General features: G+C 35.8%; 2 protein-coding genes across 7 annotated transcripts in view; one reads left to right on the top strand and one right to left on the bottom strand.

The window, feature by feature from the left end:
- The window catches only part of ORC2 (origin recognition complex subunit 2), a 37,493-nt gene extending 25,420 nt beyond the window's left edge, over positions 1-12,073 (top strand). Inside the window, exons 12-18 of the mRNA XM_019726767.2 lie at positions 559-691; positions 1,497-1,593; positions 3,496-3,642; positions 4,244-4,415; positions 7,362-7,423; positions 8,115-8,233; positions 10,328-12,073. Coding sequence (XP_019582326.2) covers positions 559-691; positions 1,497-1,593; positions 3,496-3,642; positions 4,244-4,415; positions 7,362-7,423; positions 8,115-8,233; positions 10,328-10,414 — 817 coding nt within the window. The 3' untranslated portion in view covers positions 10,415-12,073. The remainder of the gene's footprint in view (positions 1-558; positions 692-1,496; positions 1,594-3,495; positions 3,643-4,243; positions 4,416-7,361; positions 7,424-8,114; positions 8,234-10,327) is intronic.
- Positions 540-23,126, bottom strand: part of NIF3L1 (NGG1 interacting factor 3 like 1) — a 25,509-nt gene continuing 2,922 nt past the window's right edge. For 4 of the 6 annotated variants that reach the window (XM_019726769.2, XM_019726768.2, XM_019726770.2 and 1 more), the window contains 5 exons: positions 22,415-22,577; positions 20,067-20,193; positions 18,535-18,673; positions 16,813-16,896; positions 13,093-13,634 (listed from right to left, as the gene is read on the bottom strand). In XM_019726769.2, coding sequence (XP_019582328.2) covers positions 13,450-13,634; positions 16,813-16,896; positions 18,535-18,673; positions 20,067-20,193; positions 22,415-22,577 — 698 coding nt within the window. In that variant the 3' untranslated portion in view covers positions 13,093-13,449. Of the gene's footprint in view, positions 672-8,242; positions 8,385-13,092; positions 13,635-16,812; positions 16,897-18,534; positions 18,674-20,066; positions 20,194-22,414; positions 22,578-23,126 lie in introns of those variants that run through there. The other 2 variants (XM_074339875.1, XM_019726771.2) reach the window with 2 other exon arrangements.

Below are 23,126 nucleotides of genomic sequence, written 5' to 3'. Positions count from 1 at the left end.
ACATTTTTCCATGACACCTAATTCAAGTCAGTTTTGTCCCTATTCCTTATCCATTCCTCCCACTCAGCCAGTGTGCTCTTTCTAAGAAGACCATGTTATTTCCTACTTAAAACCTTTCAGTTAACGCCTGACTACTTATAAATGCTCATAGTCGTTGGAATAAAATCTAATTAATGTCTTAGTTGACTTAACAAGGCCTTTGTGACCTGGTCCCTGGTTACCTTTCCAGTTTAATCTACCAATTAAAACTCTGGTTCAGCCTGTAAAACTTTTTAATGCCTTGTACCTATCATGTTCTCCCTTTACTCTGGGCGTCTGTGGCTTGAAAGTAACATGACCTGGAGAGAGAGCTACTAAAATTACAACTATAAACTTAGTGTACAGATAATAAAATTGGGCTTTTACCTTGTATGAGTTGGGAATCAGTATAGGTATTTAGACATCCAAGTCCTTCCTATATTCTTTATAAGCTTAAATTAAGGAAACTGGTTGATTATAAACTTGTTGGCAAGAAGAGGTACTGAACTTGAATTTCACAAATGCTATCTTTCCTAACAGCCTGGGGTTCAACATTGTGCTTTATGGTTTGGGTTCTAAGAGAGATTTACTAGAAAAGTTTCGATCCACCATGCTGCGAGATTCCATTCATGTTGTCATCAATGGCTTCTTTCCTGGAATAAATGTGAAATCAGTAAGTTTCAGAAATGTTAAAAGGAACATTGTATCTCCTGCCAATCTACCACATGTTAATGAGGATGCTACTTCTCATTCTGGATCATTCAGTTTGTTTTTAGCCTTCACACTAGTAGGCTTACATAGTGCTTAAGAGCATGTGTTTGGCCTCAGAGGTTCCAGTTTTGAATCCCCATCTTTGAATTTCCTACTTTGTAACTGACACTGTATTAGATCTCAGGGAAAGGTTAGTTAGCTTTGTGTACTGCACCAAATATTAACAGTACTTGTCTGAAGGACAGGATTATGGGGGATTTCAATTTTATTATGCTTTTATGTCACTTTGGTACTCAAAAAATAATAAAAATGTGATACTTTGTAGTTTTATAATATATTTATAGATCATTTTTACTCCAAATGCTCATCTCCATCATTTGAAAATTAAGTTAAACCTTTCGGGTGCTAGATATTAACCGATGTAGTACTCCTTTCTAAAAGTGTCCTTAATGTTTATGTCCTGTTTCCTTTGATAAATTTAGTTTTCTAATGTTGCTTGTATTGTTGGTTTTGTTTTTTGTTTTTGCTGCCCTCTTATCTTTACTTCAGTGCAGTTCTTCCCTGTTTCCTTTCTTTTAGCCATAAGTTATGCAAAAAATATAGGTATACCTAAGTACCAGCAGAATTTTTTAAAGTGATTTTTCATAGTTGGTGGGAAATCCAAATTCATTTTTAACTTATAAAAAAGAATTGCTTTGCTAGCTGTATTTATCGTATATGACAGAATAAGTTGTAATTGATGTACCTCTTGCACTTTTGTGATATAGATCCTGAATTCTATAACAGAAGAGGTCCTTGATCATATGGGTACTTTTCGCAGTGTCCTGGATCAGCTAGACTGGATAATAAACAAATTTAAAGAAGGTAACATGAAGTAGATGCTCTAGTTTTAGGGTGAAGCTAAGCACACTTCGACTTATTTGTGTATTAGTACACAAAAATGATGGTTATTTCAATAATGGTTCTTCTCTCAGTGCTGATTTTGATTTCTCTAAAATAATTTCTTTTTTCATTATCTGTGCGATTTTCTGTGAACTTCACTAGTTACCTTACACTTATTCCTACTAGCTGGAATTTGTATAACCCAAAGCCTCTTATTTCAGAATAATTTTCAGGTTTCTCCACGAGTGTTAAGTGCCTCCAATTGATTAGTACACCTTTGTCTGATAGTTTTATATTGTTCAATATTTTCATGAAATATTCGTATTTATTCTGAGTAAATGTCACTGCATTTCAATAATTTTATATACTAAAATCTGGAATGGAAAAACTTTTTATTCTTTTGGTGTGAATGTTTTGGTTATGTGAGCATTTCAAAAAATTAGAAATAAAATTATTTAGGCTCTAACAATTGTCATTTAATTATTGCTTAAGAATTGAAAGGAGTAACTGGTTATGCTTAACTGATTTGATGGATAATTTTGGTATTGTTTGTATGCTTATTAAAATAGGTGCCTAAGTCATTTCATATATATGTACATATTTACTATATATGTAGTATATATAATACATATTATATACGATATATAATGTCATAAATGTACATATAAAAATAATTTATGTAAATATATGTTTTACGTACAGGTATGTAAAATATGTGTTTATATAAATATATAATTATAATTTAAATAATATATTTATAATTTTAATTATATCTAGTATAGTATATAGACTATATTTTTATATATAAAATCTATTTTCTATTTATATATAATTTATATGTTTATATATATAATTGAAATACTGTTAAATACTGTTAACTATGTCTCCTAGAATTCAAGGAACTTGGACTTTCAAAATGTATCACCTCAGAATATTTCTCATTATATCGTCTCGCTTATCCTCCTACCCTCCCAGTGCAAGAGAAATTTACTTATTCTGTCTAAAGGCTCACCCTCCTTCATAAAGGCAAAATTTCCCATTTCTTACCAACTTCTGAGAGACTTACAGTGGATTTTAAACACGTATAGACTTAATTTGATCTTAGGAAAAGAATTTACCTGATTCTACTGCCCTTCCACACTATTTTATTTCCCTATTTCAATGATTTTAGAGTTTTTGAAGACATGTCCTGCCTTCTACTTTTTACCTATTTCTTTCTTAATTTCTTGCTTCTGTGCTACCTGAACTGTATGCTTGAAGATCATCTATAATTTCCTTCTTGCTGAACACCTTGACCTTGGTTCGTTTTTGTTTCTCTTAATTGCTATAGTATTTGATGGTGTTGACAGCTCCATCTTCCAAAATTCTTCCTTCATTGACTTATGACATTTTGCTTCTCTCACTTTCCTTATTCCTTGAGCAATATTCTAAGCCTCTTCCCCCTCCTTTTTGTTTTGGTCTCCTTTGGCTTTTGTCATAATCAGGGTTTTCTGTATTAACACTTAATGCATAGTGAGAACTCTCTTTTTGTTTCTTTGGCGTTTCTCTTCCACTTCCACCTTGCAATTCAACATGCACAAATTCACTTCCAATCCAGTTATGCATCTTGCCATATTTCCTCTCCCTTATTAAAACTGCTTTATGGTCTGATTCAAGTGCTAACCATTATAGTTAAAACTGTAACCACTCCAGTCCCTATTGATTTCCAATGAATAGGGAAATCATTGGAGTGACTGACATACCTTCTCAAATACATTGCATTTTACTAAGCAATAGTTATTTTGTCCTATAGTACTTTGATATATTCTTTAATCCATAGGCATTGTGTGTAGTAAGGGTTTCAAAAATATTCATTGAAAATAACTGAATTCTTGTTACTTTTAGATTCTTCTTTACAACTCTTCCTTCTCATCCACAATTTGGATAGCCAAATGTTGAGAGGTGACAAAAGTCAGCAGATTATTGGACAGTTGTCATCTTTACGTAACATATACCTTATAGCATCTATTGATCACATCAATGCTCCTCTCAGTAAGTTAAATATTACTGTTTTTCTTTCTTGAGATATCAGTCTTATAAAATTAATTTTCTTAATGGTGAAAGTCACATTTTTATTGTTTTTCAGTAGTTTTCCTTTGTTGCATGTTTAAAAACACAGGTTGTCAAAAAATATAGGTGTCCTCAATCTGATTTAGAACATAATTCTTGAAAATAAAAATTCAGATTCTAAAGGAGGTGTTTAACCTAAAGCTTCATGAAGGAGAGGAGACCCAACTATTATTTTGGTCTTTTTTTACTCTTCATGGTATTGCAACATTTATTTTTTGCAATTTAACTCAGAGACTAATAATCCTACAGAACAAAATATTAAACTGTTACATTTTTAAGAGAATGCCTTGGTAGTGCTAATATACTTTAACTTTTTAACTTGTATTTAATATACCAGTAAAGATTGAAATGTTGATTGACAGCGAACTTAGATTGTTACGTACTGATTTTCAATGAGGAAATGGCAAAAAAGAAAATTTTCAGGATTAATTTATTTACTGCTTTCTCATTCTTTCCTAGACTCTAGTAACATGACAATACGAAAATAATTAGTAATTTTTGTTTCTTTGATCATGTGCTCTAGTGTGGGATCATGTAAAGCAGAGTCTTTATAACTGGCTCTGGTATGAAACTACTACATATAGTCCTTATACTGAAGAAACCTCCTATGAGAATTCTCTTCTGGTTAAACAATCTGGATCACTACCACTTAGTTCCCTAACTCATGTCTTACGAAGCCTTACCCCTAACGCAAGGTAAGAATGAAAACTATAGTTTCTTTTTTTTTTTTTTAACTCTATACATTTTAAGACATGCACTACTAGGTTTTAATGGCAATACTAAAGTTCCTACTTAGTCTGAAGGATTAAGAGAAATAGTAGTAATAATAGTTGCCAATACTGGGTTATGCAGTAATCAGTAGTAATTTACCAAATTGCCTAATAACAAAGCAGAATACCAACATTTTTTATTTCCTAATAGATTTTTGTATTTCTGAATAAGATTATCTCAGTAATCAGTGTGGAAGAAAAAGCAGAATTTTGATGGACTTTACTTAATTTTGATGGTTCTTTTAATTACATATGACCATTATGATTCAAACACAGGTCCCTTTACATAAAATACCTCATTTAATCCTCATAACCACTCTCAGGTAGATAGTAAAGGGCACTGAAGTTTTGATGCAAATCTACTGGGTTCCAAAGCTCATGCTTTTAAACACATTTCTATTAATGTTTCCAGTGGAGCAGCCTAACCAAGAGACATATCTGAATTAATAAAAGCTAAGAAAAGTTGGATATTGGGGCGGCCGGCTAGCTCAGTTGGTTAGAGTGTGGTGCTCTTAACAACAGGCTGCTGGTTCGATCTCCACATGGGCCACTGTGAGCTGCGCCCTCCACAACTAGATTGAGACAACTACTTGCCTTGGAGCTGATGGGTCCTGGAAAAACATACTTTAGTATATGTGCTGCCGAAGCGAGCACGGAAAAACATACTTAAATAAATGTTTAAAAAAAAAAGGAAAGCTGGCTATAGCATAAGCCAGCAAAAAAATAAATTATACGAAAATTAACCTGTTGAAAGAGGGTTTTAGTAGCAAACTCCCCCTAAAGTATAGAATTCTAGAACTATATTTAACGAGGAAGTGTTGAAACACAAAAAACCTGTTGAGAACAAACAGATAATTGAGATTTGAATAGATGAAAAGAAATATTGTGTTTTTGGATGAGTGGACTAAATATAGATGTAGCAATTCCTCTCAAGTTAGAAATGTATTAGATTTACAAGTTAATCAAAATGTAATTGATTTTTTTTGTTCTTTAAATTTGACAAAATTTCAAAATTTCTTAAAGTACAAGCAGGTAAAACTAGCAAAGACTATTTTTTTAAGAGCAATGAAAGGATACTTCTGGTCCAGATGGCAAAACACTTTCATACTTTAATTCATCTCCTTTTGTGCCTCACTGCATAATAGATAAAAACCAACAAAAAATAAAAAGATATAGCCTGGTTCAAAGTATGAACAACTCAATGAAACAGAATCATAAAGCAGTGAGAGAGTTGAAGCCACAGCCCAGTTGTGTTCTGGATCTAGAAGCAGCATTGGCAACCAGGAGTTTGACTTATGTGGGGTAACAGTAGTGTGACACACACACACACACACACACACACACACACACACACACATTTGTATGAATAAAAGTTTGAAATGTGTGGATATGAAAAATTCCCAATTTAGGATAATACTGACCCTGAAAAAGAAGAGAGGTGAATAGATAGGAGGCAGGATACATAGGAACTTACAAATAGATCTTGGGTTTTTTTGTTAGCAATTTCTTTTCTGTTTATTTATTTCTCTTTGGTTTTTTTTTTAAAGCTTTTTGTTTTGTAATAATTGCAGATTCATAGGCTACAAAGAAATGTATAGGGAAGCCCCAGAACCTCTTTCCCAACTACCCCTCACACCACAGTGCAGTATTAAAACCAAGAAACTGACACTGGCATGATCCATAGTTCATTTAGATTTCACCAGCGATAACATGCACTCATTTGTGTGTGCGCACTGCAGTTTTGTCACATGTGTGCCTTTGTGTGACTGTTAATACCACCATAATGAAGATATTCAGCTGTTAACCACCACAAGACTCCCTCTTGTTAACTCTCAAATGCTAATGAATGTTGTTACTTTATAAAGCTGTTTTTGTACACTTGAAAATAAGATTAGGGTTGCATTAATATTGAAAATGTATTAAATGGGTATCTAATCAAAATTTTTGATGGAATTGTGAACAGAAAGTCTCCATTCAATTTTACTGCTACGCTTACTGCTAATGGACTGTTGCAAATTACTACATATGAAGTTGGGGATCCATGTAATATAAGTACTCCCAACATTAAATATGACACTGACTGTTCTAATGCAAATATTTTTTAGTTTGGCATACCTAAATGTTTGGGTGCTAGCCTTCAACACTTTTTTAAAAATTTATTTAAACTACTTTGAAATTTTGGATCATTCTGCAAACTCCAATATCATTTAGTTTTTACTTAGTATGAATGTCACTGATCAAAAATCTTAACCAAAATTTAGTTGTGGACAAAATTAATGGCAATTTTCTTTAATATGACCATATTTTTAATAATTAAAATTGGAAGTAAACATCCAAAACAGGGAAATGGTAAGTTTGTGGTACATGATATCATAGGTGAACAGCCATTAAAAATTGTTTAGGAAGAGTTTTTAAAGACTTGGAAGAATCAGCTAAGTGAAATGATGAGGTATAAAATGGTGTATACCATATATAAATGCATGAATGTATGTTTCCACGTTGCCTTTTCTACAAAGATTTGAGAAAGCAGCATACACAAATATGATCTCTGCATCAGAGGTTAGTGGTTGTTATTTTAGGGCTGTGGCATGGCTATTTTCCTCATTAGATTTTATTATATATTCCAAGTTTTCTATAGTGAACTAACCTATGGTCTAAAAAGAAAATACTCCTAGAGTTTCCTTTAAAGGAAGTAAAAGAGCTTCCCTTTTTAAGCAGGCCAGGATATGATGTTCCTTAGAAAAAGGAACAGGAGCTAATACAGACAGACCAAGTATTTCACATTCTCTTCTTGTATTTTACTACTAGCTGTTATCTTTTGATGTGAATTTAACATTCTGGATTTGAATTCCTGTTTGTTTTTTTCCTTAGGGGGATTTTCAGGCTACTAATAAAGTATCAGCTGGATAACCAGGATAACCCTTCTTACATTGGTATCCAATATTTATGATATTAAATTGTGTGACTTTTTCTTTCACCCCTTAAATTCCTTTTTCTGGAATCTAATAATAATAGCACTGCAGTTTTTCCACAGCAGTGAATAAATGGTTTGCTCTGTGATCAATGTGTCTGCCACATGCCAAATTTTCAAGTGGCCCTACAGATGCACTGCTGAACAGGCTGTTTGCCAATGCAAATTGAAAGACAAACCTAGCTTGTTTTTTAAATTGCTTGTGCTAACTATGGATGTGTATCTACCAATTACATATATTTCACACACTGGGCATCTTAGGAGATGGTCTTCCCTTTGAGTAAAAACAATGTGTTAATTTAAACAAACATTTTAATAATCATTCAGTTCTCATAACTTACTGATTCCCTCTTTAAAAGTCAACTTTATTCACGCTGTTTAAAACTGCCCACAGGATTACGTTATACTTTGTCATACTTGAATATTTTCAACCAATCGGTTCTCTTTTAAAAATACAAGCCACAGTGTATAATACCTAAGTATTCTCTAGTTTTGCTTCTTCCAGAGGCACTTACTTTTTAAAATCAATACTTACTGCTTTGGCATACTGTGACCATAGCACATTTTTTCTGTGTTCTTTGGTGTGGGTATCCACATATGGGGTCATGTCTTAAATGCTGACTTATATCCACATCTCCTTTTGAACTCTCCAGGACTTTCTTTTCAAGATTTTTATCAGCAGTGTCGAGAGGCATTCCTCGTCAATAGTGATCTGACACTTCGGGCCCAGTTAACTGAATTTAGGGACCACAAGCTTATAAGAACAAAAAAGGTAAGACTTTGCTGTTGTAGCACGATACACAAGTAATAGCTGTCTTGTTTACTTAAGGCCAAGTATCCCTTTGACTCAGATATGATTATGAAAGTGAGGTTCCATGATGGATCGATCACAGGGATCCATTAGGCAACGTGCTATTTGAGTTCTATAGAAAGAGACAGACAGAATTACTCTTTCAGAGTAGAGCAGAAAACCTAACAGTTCTAGTCCAAAGTAATAGGCCATTCGAAATGTATTAGGAATCCAATAGTTCTACTCCTTTCTCCCGCTTTTCCTCTACCCCATTCGTTAATCTGGTCTGTGTTTATTGTGTGCTAACTATATATCAGATATTGCACTAGGTATTAGGATACAGTAATAAACAAAATCTTTTTCTCATAGAGCTTAAAGTCTAACGGAGGACATGTACATTTGTTGAATAATCACACACATGTAAAATTTTACCTGTGATTAAGTCCTGTGATCACAAGGTACATGGTTCTCAAAGAGCATATTAAAATAGTTGGATTGACCTAATTATGGATATCAGAAGAAACCACTTGAACTGAGAGCTAAAGGAAGACCTAGTCAGATAGGAAGGGAAGAGCATTCTAGGCAGGAACTGCATGTAAAGACACCCTGAAACAAAAAGGAAGCCAGCATGGCACAAGATGAGCCTGAAAAGACAGTGATGTAAGGGCTAGACCATGCACAACTTTAGGTCAATGAACAGATTTTTATCCTTATTTAAAACTAATGGGAAGGCATTGAAAAAATTGTGACTCTGGTATCAGAGTGCAGTGGGACAGAGTGGGATGGGAACCTACCACAAGTTAAGGCACAGGGACCAGCAAGGAAGGTGTTAATAGCCCAGATGAGATGACAGTAACTTGGTCTAGGGTGAAGAGAGAAAAATTGCTGGGTTCAAGGTGTACTTAGGAGGCAAAATTGACAAGAATTGATGATAGATTGGATATGGGAGCCAAGGGAAAGGAAAGTGTCAAGAGTAATTCCTGGTTTCTGGCTTGCATAACCAGACATATAGTTCTGAGAAGCCAAAAGAGGGAGACTGACAGTATCTGTTGGATTTAGGAAATGGAATTCCTTGGTGGTCTAAGCAAAAACTCTTTTAGGATCGTTGGGTGAGAAACTGGAAGAGCAAACTTTTGGGGAAGAATAGATCATGAGTTGTGACCTTGTATGTTTGGACTTAACTCTGTTGAGGTCCCTTTGAGATTTCCAAGTGGAGGTGTCAACTAGGGAGCTGGATTCCTGCAACAAGAATGAGAGGGAAAGATCTGGGCTAGAGATACAAAGTTATGTATGAGTCCTGTGTATTTTGGTTGTAAATGAAACCACGCATTGGTGGGACTACATATAGAGAGATTATATACAGTGAGATTAGAGAGCCAGAGGTTAAGACTAGAAGTGTGACATTTAATGGCCAAGTAAAAGAAAAATCTTTTACTTGGTGAGAGAAACAGCCAGAGAGCCAGCAAGAAAACCAGGATATGACATCACAGAACCAAGAGAAGCATGTTTAAGAAAGAATAGTCAGCAGTGTCAGGTGCTTCTGAGAGGCCAGAAGAGGAAGATTGACAATATCTGTTGGATTTAGGAAATGGAATTCCTTGGTGGTCTAAGCAAAAACTCTTTTAGTGACAGGATAATGGTGGCAGTAGCCAGGTTGTACTGGGTTGAGTGAAAAGTGAGGAAATGGAGACCACTATAGGCAACTCTTCTGGAAAGGAGCAGAGGTTTGGTGATAGTTGAAGAATGAGGAATCTAGTGAGATATTTAAAAATCAATGGAAAGGATCCAGTTGAAATGGAAATTAAAGAACAGAGAAATCAATAGTGTACAATTTTAGAAAGAGCAGGAGGGTGAAAGAAACAAATACCCACCTACTCACTTTCTAGTCTTTTCTCCACTATAAAGTGGTTTAACTATAAACTGTATTTAAATAGATACACATGCCTGTGTGTCCTTTTCCCTTTTTATACTTCTGTATTTATATAAAATATTAAGTCCTTTTTGTTTAACCTACAATAGGATTCAAATATGTCTCTTATGAATGACTAATGTCCAGGGTATTCTTACATCTCGTAGGGAACTGATGGAGTGGAATATTTATTAATTCCTATTGACAATGGAACATTGACTGATTTCCTGGAAAAGGAAGAAGAGGAGTCTTGAAGCTATCCTTTACTCCTGAATCTCCTGTGGAAGGTTGTTATAATCCAGCTGCCACGCCTCTAAAGTGTTGTGTTCACATCCAACATTAGACTTTTTCCAGCATATAAGAGTTAAAATTGGGAGGGGGAATGTCATCATTTTAGAACCTTGATTAGCCTGGCTGGTGTACCATCTCTAGTACTATGCTATGCAGTGATCCTCAAGTTGGAGAAAATGTGCCTTTCATTCTTTACCTCTCTGGAGACTTCTTGTTGGAATGAACAGTGTGCTCAGGGACTATCTGGAACTGGATGTTTGTGAATTCTTTTATACTAGAGATGATATGACTCCTAAGTTTTTGAGGGCCTTTTAACACTCCCAGAGCTGTTTGCAAATGTGCTTGTTCCAGAGTGTGGAAGTACAAAGACACTGGCATCACGTAAATCTGCTTTCTTAGGTTCTGCGTGTCAGACAGAAAGGCAGATCAGCTCTTACTGTTTCTGAAATGGCTTAACAAAAGGTGTAAGACGGGAAAAGTAGGTGATCCCACACTCTGCTTTGGGATTTAGGCTCCATATTGGTAGGTGGGAGGGGATATGATACTATTCAGTTAGGATAATGGGAAAAGCCTGACAAGTATATAGTGTGTATACCCACCCTAGAAAGCACATGAACAATAGAACATGATATTCAGAACAGTTAATGTCTGTGCCATCACCTTCATGATACAAGTGAAAAGCCAGGCTAGAGAAATACACTCCTGAATTACATTTTAGTCATTATTTTCAAGACTACAGAAAATAAAAATTTAATTATTCTTGTATATCAACATATTTTTCTTGTCTTGAATAACATGCAGATAAGTAGCATGTTAATAACTGGCTTTAAAATTAATCTTGATTTATCAAGTACACCTAAAACTCACTATAAAACATTTCATTTTTTTCTTCAAGTGACAATTTCAAGCCTCCTAAATATTTTTCTTAGGAAAAAGGCTAACCTTGGCCACTGTAGTCAGCTTATCGTCTTCACATACTCCCTGAAATACTATATACTTGGAAGTGAAATTCTTCATGAAAATATCACTGTAATAAAGTATGTACGGCATCAGCATTTTTTCACTCATTTCTTACCTTGTAAACCCCTTTTATGAAAATATTTCCCAAAATGCTGAGTTTTTAAATCATTTCATTGTGGCGTATAATTTGTTAAATCCATGTGTTAAGGGTTAGTCTTACATATTAATCAAAATATTTAAAGAAATTGTACATGATTATGATTCTAAAAAATTTTAATTGTACCAAATGCTATTCAGTGAAAAGTCAGTTTCCTTCCAATTCCCTGATCCAATCTCTTAGGCAACCACTGACAGCAGTTTGTTCTTCCAGAGGTATTCTGCGTACATGTTAGGGTTTTTGGTCTCTGTTTCTCCTTTTAAAAATACAAATGATGGCATATGATATTTGCTGGTTTGCACCTTGCTTTTTTTGGCTTAAGATAATCTAGTTTATAATTATAGTATAAAAAAGTATACAAAATAATCTAATGTGCAAACTTTACATTTGCCCTTAAAAATATCTACTGGTTTATTTTTATAATTTTTTGTCTATCCTATTTGCAAGCAGTATATGTCAGTAGTCTTTATTATTAATAAATAAAAAGCCAATTTGGATAGAATCACTCTTTTCATTTATAGTAGTTCTTTTGTGTGTGTGTTTTTTTTTAACTAAAATCATCTTGAAGTGCCTCAAAAATTTTGGGTGCATCTTACAGATCTGATGAAGATTGTAGCAGAATTATGTGCTGTTCTTTAACTTGTTTCAGTATCAATGTCGTTAAGCTCTAACTAGAATTTGACTGATAAGACTCCAATTTTTGCTGTTACTTGCTTCTGGCAAGACTGAACAGACCTGAAACCTTGAAAGATTCTTCTGGCTGCTCTTAATAAAATTGCTAAATAAACGGGCCAAAAAAGGCATAAGGGATGTGTAAAACAGGTATTTATACTCCACAAACTTAGCGTAAGACTGAATTCCTTATGAAGGAGTGCTAGTTCTTGTGCTACTCCTCCAGAAACTGGACTTTCTTAGCCTCATGTTTGTCATTTTAACACATGAACATTTCATTTGTATACAAGATCAGTGAGTTCTGGAGATGGTTAAGAGGTTTTGCTTAACTTTAAAAACAATTACTGAGAAAACTAAAAAAATTACCAAGAAAACTTGTAGAAGTCTACTCCCCCACCCCCGCCCCCACCCCAGCTATTCAACTGTGGAGCCAGTAGCATTGTTCAGAATGTATTTTCCTACATTCTAGGAGGTGAGACAGCTCTGTTTCAGTTTGCTCATCTGTAAAAATGGGACTAAAACCTATATGCTTCTTTCTATAAGGGACTGAAAATGTTTATAAAGCACCTAGAGTGCCTGACACAAAATTAATATTGCATAAGTAACCACTAGTAGTATTTGAAAGCCAATCATCTTTATAACTAATAAAATTATAGGTAAGTTACCTAAAAAGCAATAAAATAAGTTATATGTATGTTAAGGGGGAAAAAAAAACCCCAAAACACCTCATTCCAATAAATCTTTTCCTGATTCTGAAATTTAAGGGGGAAGATTATGATCTGGAAACAGGAATATATAGACAGACCGTATCATCTCCTATAGGCTACTATCTAGAAATAAAGTGTTTCAATCCCCAGTTTTTAAAGTATATTTTAAAATTAACCAAGGGCAGAAAGATCTAGAATGACACATCCCATCTATAATTAAGCTAAGGAGATTACTTGGAACTACTTCCCACGACTAACAGATTTTAGTTGATTTTGCCTAAAGCTTATATAATTTATTCTTTATAATGAATATTTGTTCTTTAATGATTGATACACATTACAGTTTTGACCACATAAACTACAAAACATTTGGTGAAGCAGATTAACAAACCATAATGTACATTCTAAGACATTCTTTCGGAAGGATACCAACTTCACTGATTTCATGTTACGCATTTGAGTTAGGAGTGAAATAGTTTGTAGACTGATGTTCTTGTATGCATTATACCACATGAAGAGGGTCCCTGTCTGTTTCTGACAGGATAATATTAATCTTATTCTCCAAGTGAGCACCCAGCATATCTCGAAGATCAGAAAGAAAGCCTCGTTCAGTATTGCTGTGCTCACAAAGGATGACATTTATTCCTTGGGAAGCAGCATCCAGAATATCATGATGGGACATCTCACCTACCAACAAAGAGCAAATACTTAAGTACTAAACAGAGTCAATGGAATGCTGACTCATAACCACACAAAGACTAAGTTTACATTCTGTATGAAACAAGTGCAATGCAGCAGAACTTTATATACACATCTAGCAAGTGGTGTACAGGTTTCTTACATGTCCTCCATTTTAAAAAGAGACAGACCATCACACTGAAAATTCCAAATTCTTGGCAGATTCAAGACAAGTATCCAAACTTGCATATCCAACAGTATCTAATACTTCCAGAACCTGACCTGTAAGAACCCATTCAAAATGTTTCCGCTATAAAATAAATGACCACTGCTAAGTATTAATAAAATGGGGCTTTCAGGAAGTTTCTTATGTATTACATAACAAAAACGTCGAGAAAATTCTTGAGGTATACTTCCCAGAAGACTCCTTTATGCTTTGTGAGCACCAAAATTTTCGATATCAATCCTAGTACAATGCATATGAATGAAATGAACATAAGGTTATTTCTTAATTAAAAACAAGGTATTTTCCTTTGACTTAGGCAAAATTCCTGGAAATTCTGTTACTAGTGGGAGAGGATCACATCTTCTGTGAAAAGATTTTGGGAAAACGCAAATGTTTTGAATTTTAAAAAACACCATCTGTGACTCTGATGACTTCTAATTTAAGAGCAAAAATATATTGTACATAATTTGGCTTGTTCACAAAAATAATTTTGAAATATATTTAGAAACATAAAGGCATAAAAAAATTAGGAAAAAGTGTTCTTAAGAAAAAGGGCTTTTCTCCCCCAGAAATTTTCAGTTCCCTACATTCCTACCCACCCCATATATGTTATTTCATTATAAGGGATAGCTTTTCATTCAAGCACCTTTTAAAACATCTTAATATCAAGGTAAAATAAAAGGAGAAAAGACACTCAGGTGGCCCAGTTAGAAGCCATGCTTTAGGAAAGAAAAGTCTGGCTGCCTGGACTATTATAAATGCACGGGCTGAAGAAAGCATGAAAGTGGGGAAATCCATGAAGACCCTGTATTAATAGCTGAAGGCAAAGGAAAGAAAAGCCTGGGTCAGGAATGCAATTGTGGGAAAGAAAAAGCAAATGAGAGAATTTATATAATATTTGCAAGGAGCAAGCTCCCCATCTGCTGGTCTTTCTGGGACGTTACCCTTAACAGCCAAATACCATGTCACACTCAAAGGAAGGGTGATGAACGTCGGCAGAGGCCTAGATAGTCCTTTGGCTGGTGCTTCCCAACGTTGAGGTCATGTTCAGAGTGATGCCTCACAGATCCTAGACATCTAAAGTCAGCCAGATAAGATATTTTCTATTTCCCCAACAGGAAGGACAGCTTAATATTTTGGAACTCTTGTGAATTTGCCTTATGTACATACTGCTTTACAATAAAAAAACTAGTTTTAGAAAAGTCATTATTTATGAAGAAATAATCAGACATCCCAAATTGAGAGATACACCAAAGCAAATGGCCTATACTCTTCAAAAATGTCAATGCTCTGAAGACAAAGCTAGGAACTAGACTGTATATTAATAAGTTTTAACGACATTAAATTCCTGAATGTGATCACTGTTCCATGGTCATATAAGAGAATGTCCTTGTTCTTAGGAGATATATGCTGGTGTATTAGGGGTAAAAGGTCATGTCTGCAATTTATTACAAAATGGTTTTGGGGGGAAAACAAATATATATTTATACACATATATACACACACTTACATAAAAGTACACAGAGAATGTACAAGTGTGGCAAAATATAATCATTAGTAATATAAGTGAAGGGCATACAGGAATTCATTGTACTATTCCTGCACCTTTTCTGCAGATCTGAATTTCCTTCAAAGTAAAATGTTAAATTTAGTCACACACTATTCTGTAAGATACCCCGTCAAATTGCCTACGTATACAGTAGGTTTATTTCAAGCGGGTACAAGACTGAGGGCTTAGAAAAATCTTCCCTCTTCAGAAGGACAGGAAACAGATAATGGTTATGTACATTTTCAGTTGGTTCAGAGTAACTGCCTCAGGCCTGCTTAGATGCTGCACCTCTATGTTGCTGGATGTGACCATGTTTCCAGTGCAGCAGCCTTTGTAAGAGGGTGTGCTAGGTAATAAGGCACACGTGTGGGTGCTGGACAGGCACAAAAGTAGCCAAGGGAACGACCAGAGGCTTAAGGCCTAGAGTCTGGTCCTAGAAATGGGAAAAGTAACCTTGAAAACTCCCTCTTGCTGGCACTGAGGTGCAGCAGAGGTGGAAATGCAGCCGGTAGCAGCAAGTGTGCAAAGGGCCTCCAACTCCTTTGGAGGAATGACGAGCCATGTTACCTATTAGCTGTTATCCTCAAGGACAGTATCAAGCTGGGAGCCAAACCATTACCAATACAAATGCCTACAGGAGGTTAAGGACAAAGTGACAGGGATCAAAGAGGAAGGCATGACCATCAGGGACAGAAGCTGGAGTGACAGGAAAAGCTTCTCAAAGGAGGTGTCTTTGAGTTTATCTGTAGAAGTACAAAGAAAGGGGCAACGAAAAGGATTTCTAACCAGAGAAAAACAGCATCAGCAAAGGCTGCATGGAAAAGGATGAAATGTTCAGGCTTCACCGGGACAGATAAAGGAAATCACTGCACGTTTTCAGCCAGGATATTACGCACCATCAAATTCGTACTTTTGAAAGTTAATTTTGAGGGAGTTTGTGAAAGGTTAAGATCAGAGACTTGATGAAGTACTTCAGGTAGGAGATGATGCCTGGATAGAGATGAAGGGAAAGGTTCTAGAAAGATTTTGGAGCTAGAACTGATAGGAACTGGTGATTGACTTTAGGGCAGAGTAAGAGGAACCATTTTCTAGCTAAGGCGACAAGGTAGATAGAAAGTGTCCCATTAACTGACATGAAATCTGAGAGAAACCACATTTAGGAAGAATAATGGTTAAATGTTGAACATCAGGTTGTATTTTAGATAATAAACTGTTAAATGATGTTTTCCCTCCACAAAGAATATTTTGGGGTAGTTCCTATTTAGTTCGGGTTCAAAAGACATTAGATCCATCTATATGCCAGGTGCTACCCTAAAAGCTGGTATCTTTTAACTTGTGAAATATAAACCAAGGTTGCGAAAGGATACACAAAAAGGGGTAAAAGGGGGTAAAAGAGGCCAAGGCGGGCTTACCTGTGAGGTAAAGGTCGGCCTCTGTGCCCCGCAATACCCTGCTCCCAGAACCAGCGCACAGGGCCACAGCTTTGACTTGGGACTCTTCAAGAAAAAGGAGACAAGATACCAACACTTTAATTCCCTTCATTTTAATATTATAATTTGCACAAGAATTCTAAATGTAATGCAGACTTCACTGCTGGTTTCATCACCAATATAGGAATTTGCTTACTGAATTTTTAAAAATACCAAATACCAAAACTTGTCTTGACACAGGCAAACAAATTACCTTTGGTATGGCACAGCTAAACCAAGGCAGGGTTGTTACTCCCTTAGACATACATGGCACCACAAGCACACAGAAGGCACCACTGAGCAATGCTAACAATACAGCTCTAGGCTTTATTGCAATGTTACTGGGTAAAGTAACCACCGGGCTGTCCAGGCAACAGTGAGAGGTAGGCAGTTAGTAGATGTTCTCAGATGAGGACGCAGAGGAACTAAAAGGGCTAGTTAGAAGACGGCTACGAATGGATTTGATACATTTTGAAATATGGTATTTATCTTAAAAGAGCATCCTCTGAATTGTGAAATAACAGAAAGTTTCAAGCAAAAATCCAACAACTATTTAGTACTTAGATTTCTAGGTGGATACTTCATTAGTTGCCACGCAACAGTGGTTTGTTTCAAAAGAGGGGCTTTGGAGTTGGATCTGAAGTCAAATCCCACTTCTGCCATCCATTTTCTTTGGAAATTAACTCCCAGGAATTATTTCATCCAACTGTGGACTTTTGGGTAACTTAGTTATCTCTGAACCTCAATGTTTTCACCTATACAATGGGAACTCTAACACCTACCACAGAGCTAACAAGAGCTAGCATTTACTGTACTTAATATGTGCTAGTTACTGTGCTCTGTCATGTGGAGTATAGATCTACCTTGATGAGCTAGGTTTTATTATTATTGCAGTTTTTTCAGAAGTGACTACCAGGATACAAAGGGGTTAAATAACTTGTCAAAGTCATGCAGCAAATAGGACAGATAAATTTGAGCACAAGACATTCAGAATCCACACCCACAACCTCTGTGTTCCTTTGCAGTGGGAATTCACATACTTAGGATACTCAGTACAGTGCTAGGCTCACTGCAGGGCTCCAATAAATGGTCTGTTCGTTCCTTTTGTTCCCCAAAGTACTGGGAAAAGCCAAAAGAAAAGACAGCGACTACGAGACTCAGAAACCGCAGTGGATCACTTCACTTAGTAGCATCTCACTGTAAAGTACCACCAGTATTGTAAAGTGCAAGATTTGTGTAGTAAGTGGAGCAGTTATAATTTCCAGCTCTTCCTGCCATATGGTAGGATTGCACTGCATGTCCACCCTGGGTTAGATTGGGCAACGTGACCAATGTGACCAATTCCGGACAATGAGTTGAACAGAAGTTCATTTCCAGGCGAGAATGTTTAACTGATGGTTCAAGATTCTACAAAACTCTTGCTCTGCAACAGCAACCAACTTCCCCTGCTGACTCGAGATGAGCAGAGTGTGACAGAGAAATAAATCTTGTTGAAGCCAATGAGATGTTTACAACAGCAGAACCTAGCCCACCCTGACAACGTAAACCACTCATCTCCCATGAGCTAACACGTTTTCTTTCACTTATATTAATACAGTCAAGAGTTTCAACTTTTGCCCAATGTTATCAGTATATCTACTGGACAAATAAAGAAGACATATTTACCTAAGGTCCTCCCTGCCCCAAGAGCAAGGCGAACATGAGATAGTTTTAGGTGCCTTTTGATTCGCTCAATCATGGTTGCCAAAGAGACAGATTCATCCAGTATGCATAACCGTCCCATTCCAGTATGTAGAAGCAGAGGCTGAAAAGAAACAGAAGTTAGAAAAACTGGGCATCATCAGTCCTAGGAAACAAACCTGTAGAATAAAACAGCAAATGCCGACATCAATACAACATGCACACTGAGCTTACGACAGCCAGCTCCAGGCTAAAGTTTGGGGATACAAACCTGACAAAAACATTCTCTGACTTCTAGTCACATTGTCCAGCTTTCCCACTCTCCTGAGAAGGCAGATGTTTAAATAATCACAATAAAAGTGTTTAAATACAAGGTAGATGGTATTTTTTAGTGGGAGCACAAAGGAATGACAAAATGAGCCGCGTCTTGGGGATGGGGGTACTTGGAGGAAGCAGATTCAAAGGTTTTACAAAGACTTGCGTCTCAAAGACAGACTAGAAAGGAGTTAAAAGAGTGATGTCAAGTGCAGTGTGGCAGGATAGCCTGAGATGTGGAAAGGCATCCCAAACCAAGAGAATACGTTCAAAGGTGCCAAGGTGTGGCAGCACGCTGAAGGCAAGTCCAAACGCAGGCAGTATAGCTGGTGTGCAGGGCAGTGGACAGGACTGGGAAGAGGCTGGAGACAGGGGCCATGGCCAGTCATGAAAGGCTGTGTACACTGTGTCTGGATTGTCTCCTGTGGCTGCACACTTAGGGAACCACTCATAATCCCAAGTGAGGGAAGAGTACAGTTTCAACTACTGTGCTGGCAAAGTAAGTAGAGAGGAGAAACATTTTATAGATTTGGGGACAGAATCAGTATGGCTTGGATTTACAGGGTCCAGGGAGAGTTGTAGAAATTTGGAAAATAGGTAGTTGATGCCAAAAATGAAAAAGAAAAAAGAATAGTATTTAAAGGTGTCAAAAAGAAAAAATAAATGGAGCCACTTTAAAACTGAGCTGGAGCTGCCATGCTAGAGGAACTGCCTTGCACCTCTTATGCCTAAAACCTTTGGAATGTTAAAACATTCCACTGGCTGTTTTAACCATTGGACTGGCCTAAAGCAACCTTGTGTATCCAAAAAAACTGTTTGCAAGAATAACAAGAAAGTTGATACTATGGTTACCACACTGATGGCTACCAATCTGGTAGTCATAGTATTATTAAGTCTTTAGAATTAGTGTCATTATGTTATTTGAGAACTGGGAGAAATTTTTTTGTTTATAAGCTATCCAGTCTGTGGTATTTTGTTATAAGAGTCCAAACGTGTTATAGCAGCACAAATGGACTAAAACAAGTACCAACATTTTTCTATTCCTGGAATGGCTCCCTTTCTCAATATAATTCCCAGGGAATATTATGCCCTCATCACCACTTTGTGCTTCTTTAGGTAATAGTTAATAGCCTGATGATCTAACAATTAACAAATGAATTTCCCAAACAAAAATGTACAGCAATGTAAGATATTTTTATTACCTTCTCCAGTGACAGAATTTCGGTCTTCTGATAAAGTTGTCTGTTCTGGGAAAGAAAAGCCACCACCTGCATCAAAGCTTGCTGACTACAATTCAGACTGATCCGTGTTTGTTCTTCATCATCAGTCCTAGAAAAAAAGTCACTCACTGGTTTAAGATAAATACAAACAAAAAGTATTTTAAATAATCCATAGTTTACAACTTCCTATAATAGATTACATTTATGTGGAATTTAGGACTTAATCCCAAACCATTTTCCAGAATACTGTTTCTCAAATTTTTGAATGTATCAAAATCACCTTGTGGAAGTATTAAAATACAGACTACTGGGTCACAGCCTGAGTTCCTGATTCTGTAGATCTAGGTGGGGTCTGGGAATCTACTTTTCTAACAAGTTCCCGGTGACGCTGAGGTTGCTGGGCCAGGGACCTCACTTTGAAACCACTGTTGTAACTGTTCTTAATCCCGGTCTTGCATCAGAGATTGTCTGCCAGCTTCTTAAAATGACAGCTGCTGGACCCTTCTACACATCCAGCAAAATGCCTATGAATGGGATAGTACAGACTGAATTTTTTTAAAGCCCTAAAGAAATTAATTTTCAAACATCACTGAATAGAAGAATTTCCTGGACAGATTCTCAGGAGAACCCCATTCTAATCACACAGCTCTAGGATGAAGCCAAAAATCTGCATTTTTCATAAGTACCCCATTAACAATGAAGCTGGGGGTCCTTGAATCACCCTTTAAGAAGCAATGCCCTAGAGCCTCTCCAAAATAATTGGCATCAAGAACGTTTTGTATTTAACCATAACTTCTATTAAATATAGAGTTTGAAAATATAGGTTTTAGAAAGTTGGAAAATAAGATAGATAAACTAAAAGACACCTTAAAATATAACCTGGAAGTCTAGTTGTCAACATTGGAATAACCTGCAGAGCTTTGAAAAGGAACAGCAAAAACAATGCCTGAGCCTCAACTAATGGTAAAACCCAGATATTATCTGTAATATGGAAAAACTAGAACCAAACTAAATGCATTAGTTAAAAAGAAAAAAGTCCATCAGGAAGAGGAATGCTTAAAGAAACTATAGTATATCCATAAGAGACACTACTCAATGGTTAAAAAGAAAGAGATCTTATAGACCTCATGGAAATATCTCTAAGATCTCATTAGTAAAAAACACAAATACAGCATACCATTTAATTGAACAATAAAACAGAACTATACATTTCTTCATGTTTCTGTATGTGTTTAGAAAGATACCCACTTCTCTGAAAGCAAGGAAAAAGACTGAAAGATTCTGGGATTAAGTAGAAGGGACCAGGAAGACTTGTATTGTTTGAATTTTTCATGCTTTACTTGTGTAATTTTCTTTTAATTTCAGTCTTTACACAGTATTTCAGTATGGTAAAAGACATCGATGATGGACTCTATGCAGTCCTATAAAGAATTTTTCTCGAGGTTCTTGAAATTCCCCAATCCTATTAGACGACATTTGCAATGATTTTACTATAAGGTATCTATACTTAAAAACTACTCATTAAAGGAGTCATTTTATTTTCAAAGGAGTCACGTTTTGGTGTAGCCTGATATAGATTTTCATTTTATTAAGGTCATTTATTTATCTTTTTTTTTGAACAATTATTAAATCCTGGCTTTGTAAAACTTGTCTTTTATGATGCTTCAATAGTTGTTAGGGTAGATTAACCTAAAAGAAAATCTATGAGGCAACATTTTGGTATCTCTACCCTAAATAAATAAATAATTACGCCTATAGGAGGCACTGTAATGTATATTTCCTTTAAAGAGCTTGCAAATCATTGATGTGCTGGGCACTTAAAGTAAAACTACGTTACATATCAGTATACCACTATGGTTTATATATACAGACACACCTCGTTTTATTGAGCTTCACAGGTGTTTTTTTTCACAAACTGAATGCAAGACCTTCCACTAGCAAAAAAAGATTACAACTGGTTTTACTGTGATACTTGCTTTATTACAGTGGTCTGGAACCAAACCTGTAATATCTCTGAGGTATGCCTATACCCTATAGTAAAAACAACTACCTTTCACCATAACCAGGAGGATGGGAAATAATGTACATAAAATGTGTAGTATAGGCCCTCCTACATAAAAAATAGTTGAGTGTTACTTAGCATTTTTATTGTTTTGAAAAACTCCCATAGTTCTCTTCCTCCAAGACCACATACAAGTGAGAAGCATGCTGCTTTTAAACCAATCCCAGGGAAAACGATTTATGTCAAACCTAAATATCAGAGTTATAGAATTTGTAAGGAAGATCCTTACAAATAAATACACACAGAAAAAGAGAAAAATATATCATACCTAGCAGAAAAAGAAGTGACAGAAACATCTGAAATTCCTTTCACTGTAGAAATGACTTCGTCCACATCTTGGGTGTGGTCAACATTAAATTCTACTCTGTGGGTTCCCTCCGTGGGACAGTTGGGCGCTTTGGAAGGATGTATGGGCCTGGAGGTGCAAACTCCTAAAAAAAATGAATAAACAAAATTGTGGGGCAATGGAGTTTTTTTTTTTTTTTAATTAAAAAGATAAACTTATGGGTAACACTTAAATAAGGATTTTTTTTTTAAAGATTCATTCTCAGATGCTTATACCATGTTTCCCCGAAAACAAGACCTAGTTGGACAATCAGCTCTAATGCGTCTTTTGGAGCAAAAATTAATATAAGACCTGGACTTATGCTATATAAGACTGGGTCTTATATTACAGTAAAATAAGACCCGGTCTTACATTAATTTTTGCTCCAAAAGATGCATTAGAGCTGATTGTCCGGCTAGGTCTTATTTTCGGGGAAACACGGTATAATATATACACATATACGAATGAATCCCTTATATACACATCCAACAGTCTCCATAAACTAGAGATTTAATACAGACATACAAAATCAAATTTGTTTTCAGAATTATTTCCCAGAAGACTTAAGTATCACAAAAATGTGGACAAGGCTGATTTATGAATTTTTAGATGATATATAGAATTGTGACTGCTTACGAAATTTACTCGTGTGAAC

Source organism: Rhinolophus sinicus, linkage group LG01, assembly GCF_036562045.2.
Source record: "Rhinolophus sinicus isolate RSC01 linkage group LG01, ASM3656204v1, whole genome shotgun sequence".
Taxonomy (NCBI): domain Eukaryota; kingdom Metazoa; phylum Chordata; class Mammalia; order Chiroptera; family Rhinolophidae; genus Rhinolophus; species Rhinolophus sinicus.
Note: the sequence above shows the minus strand (reverse complement) of the source record. Positions and strands in the feature narration are given on the sequence as shown.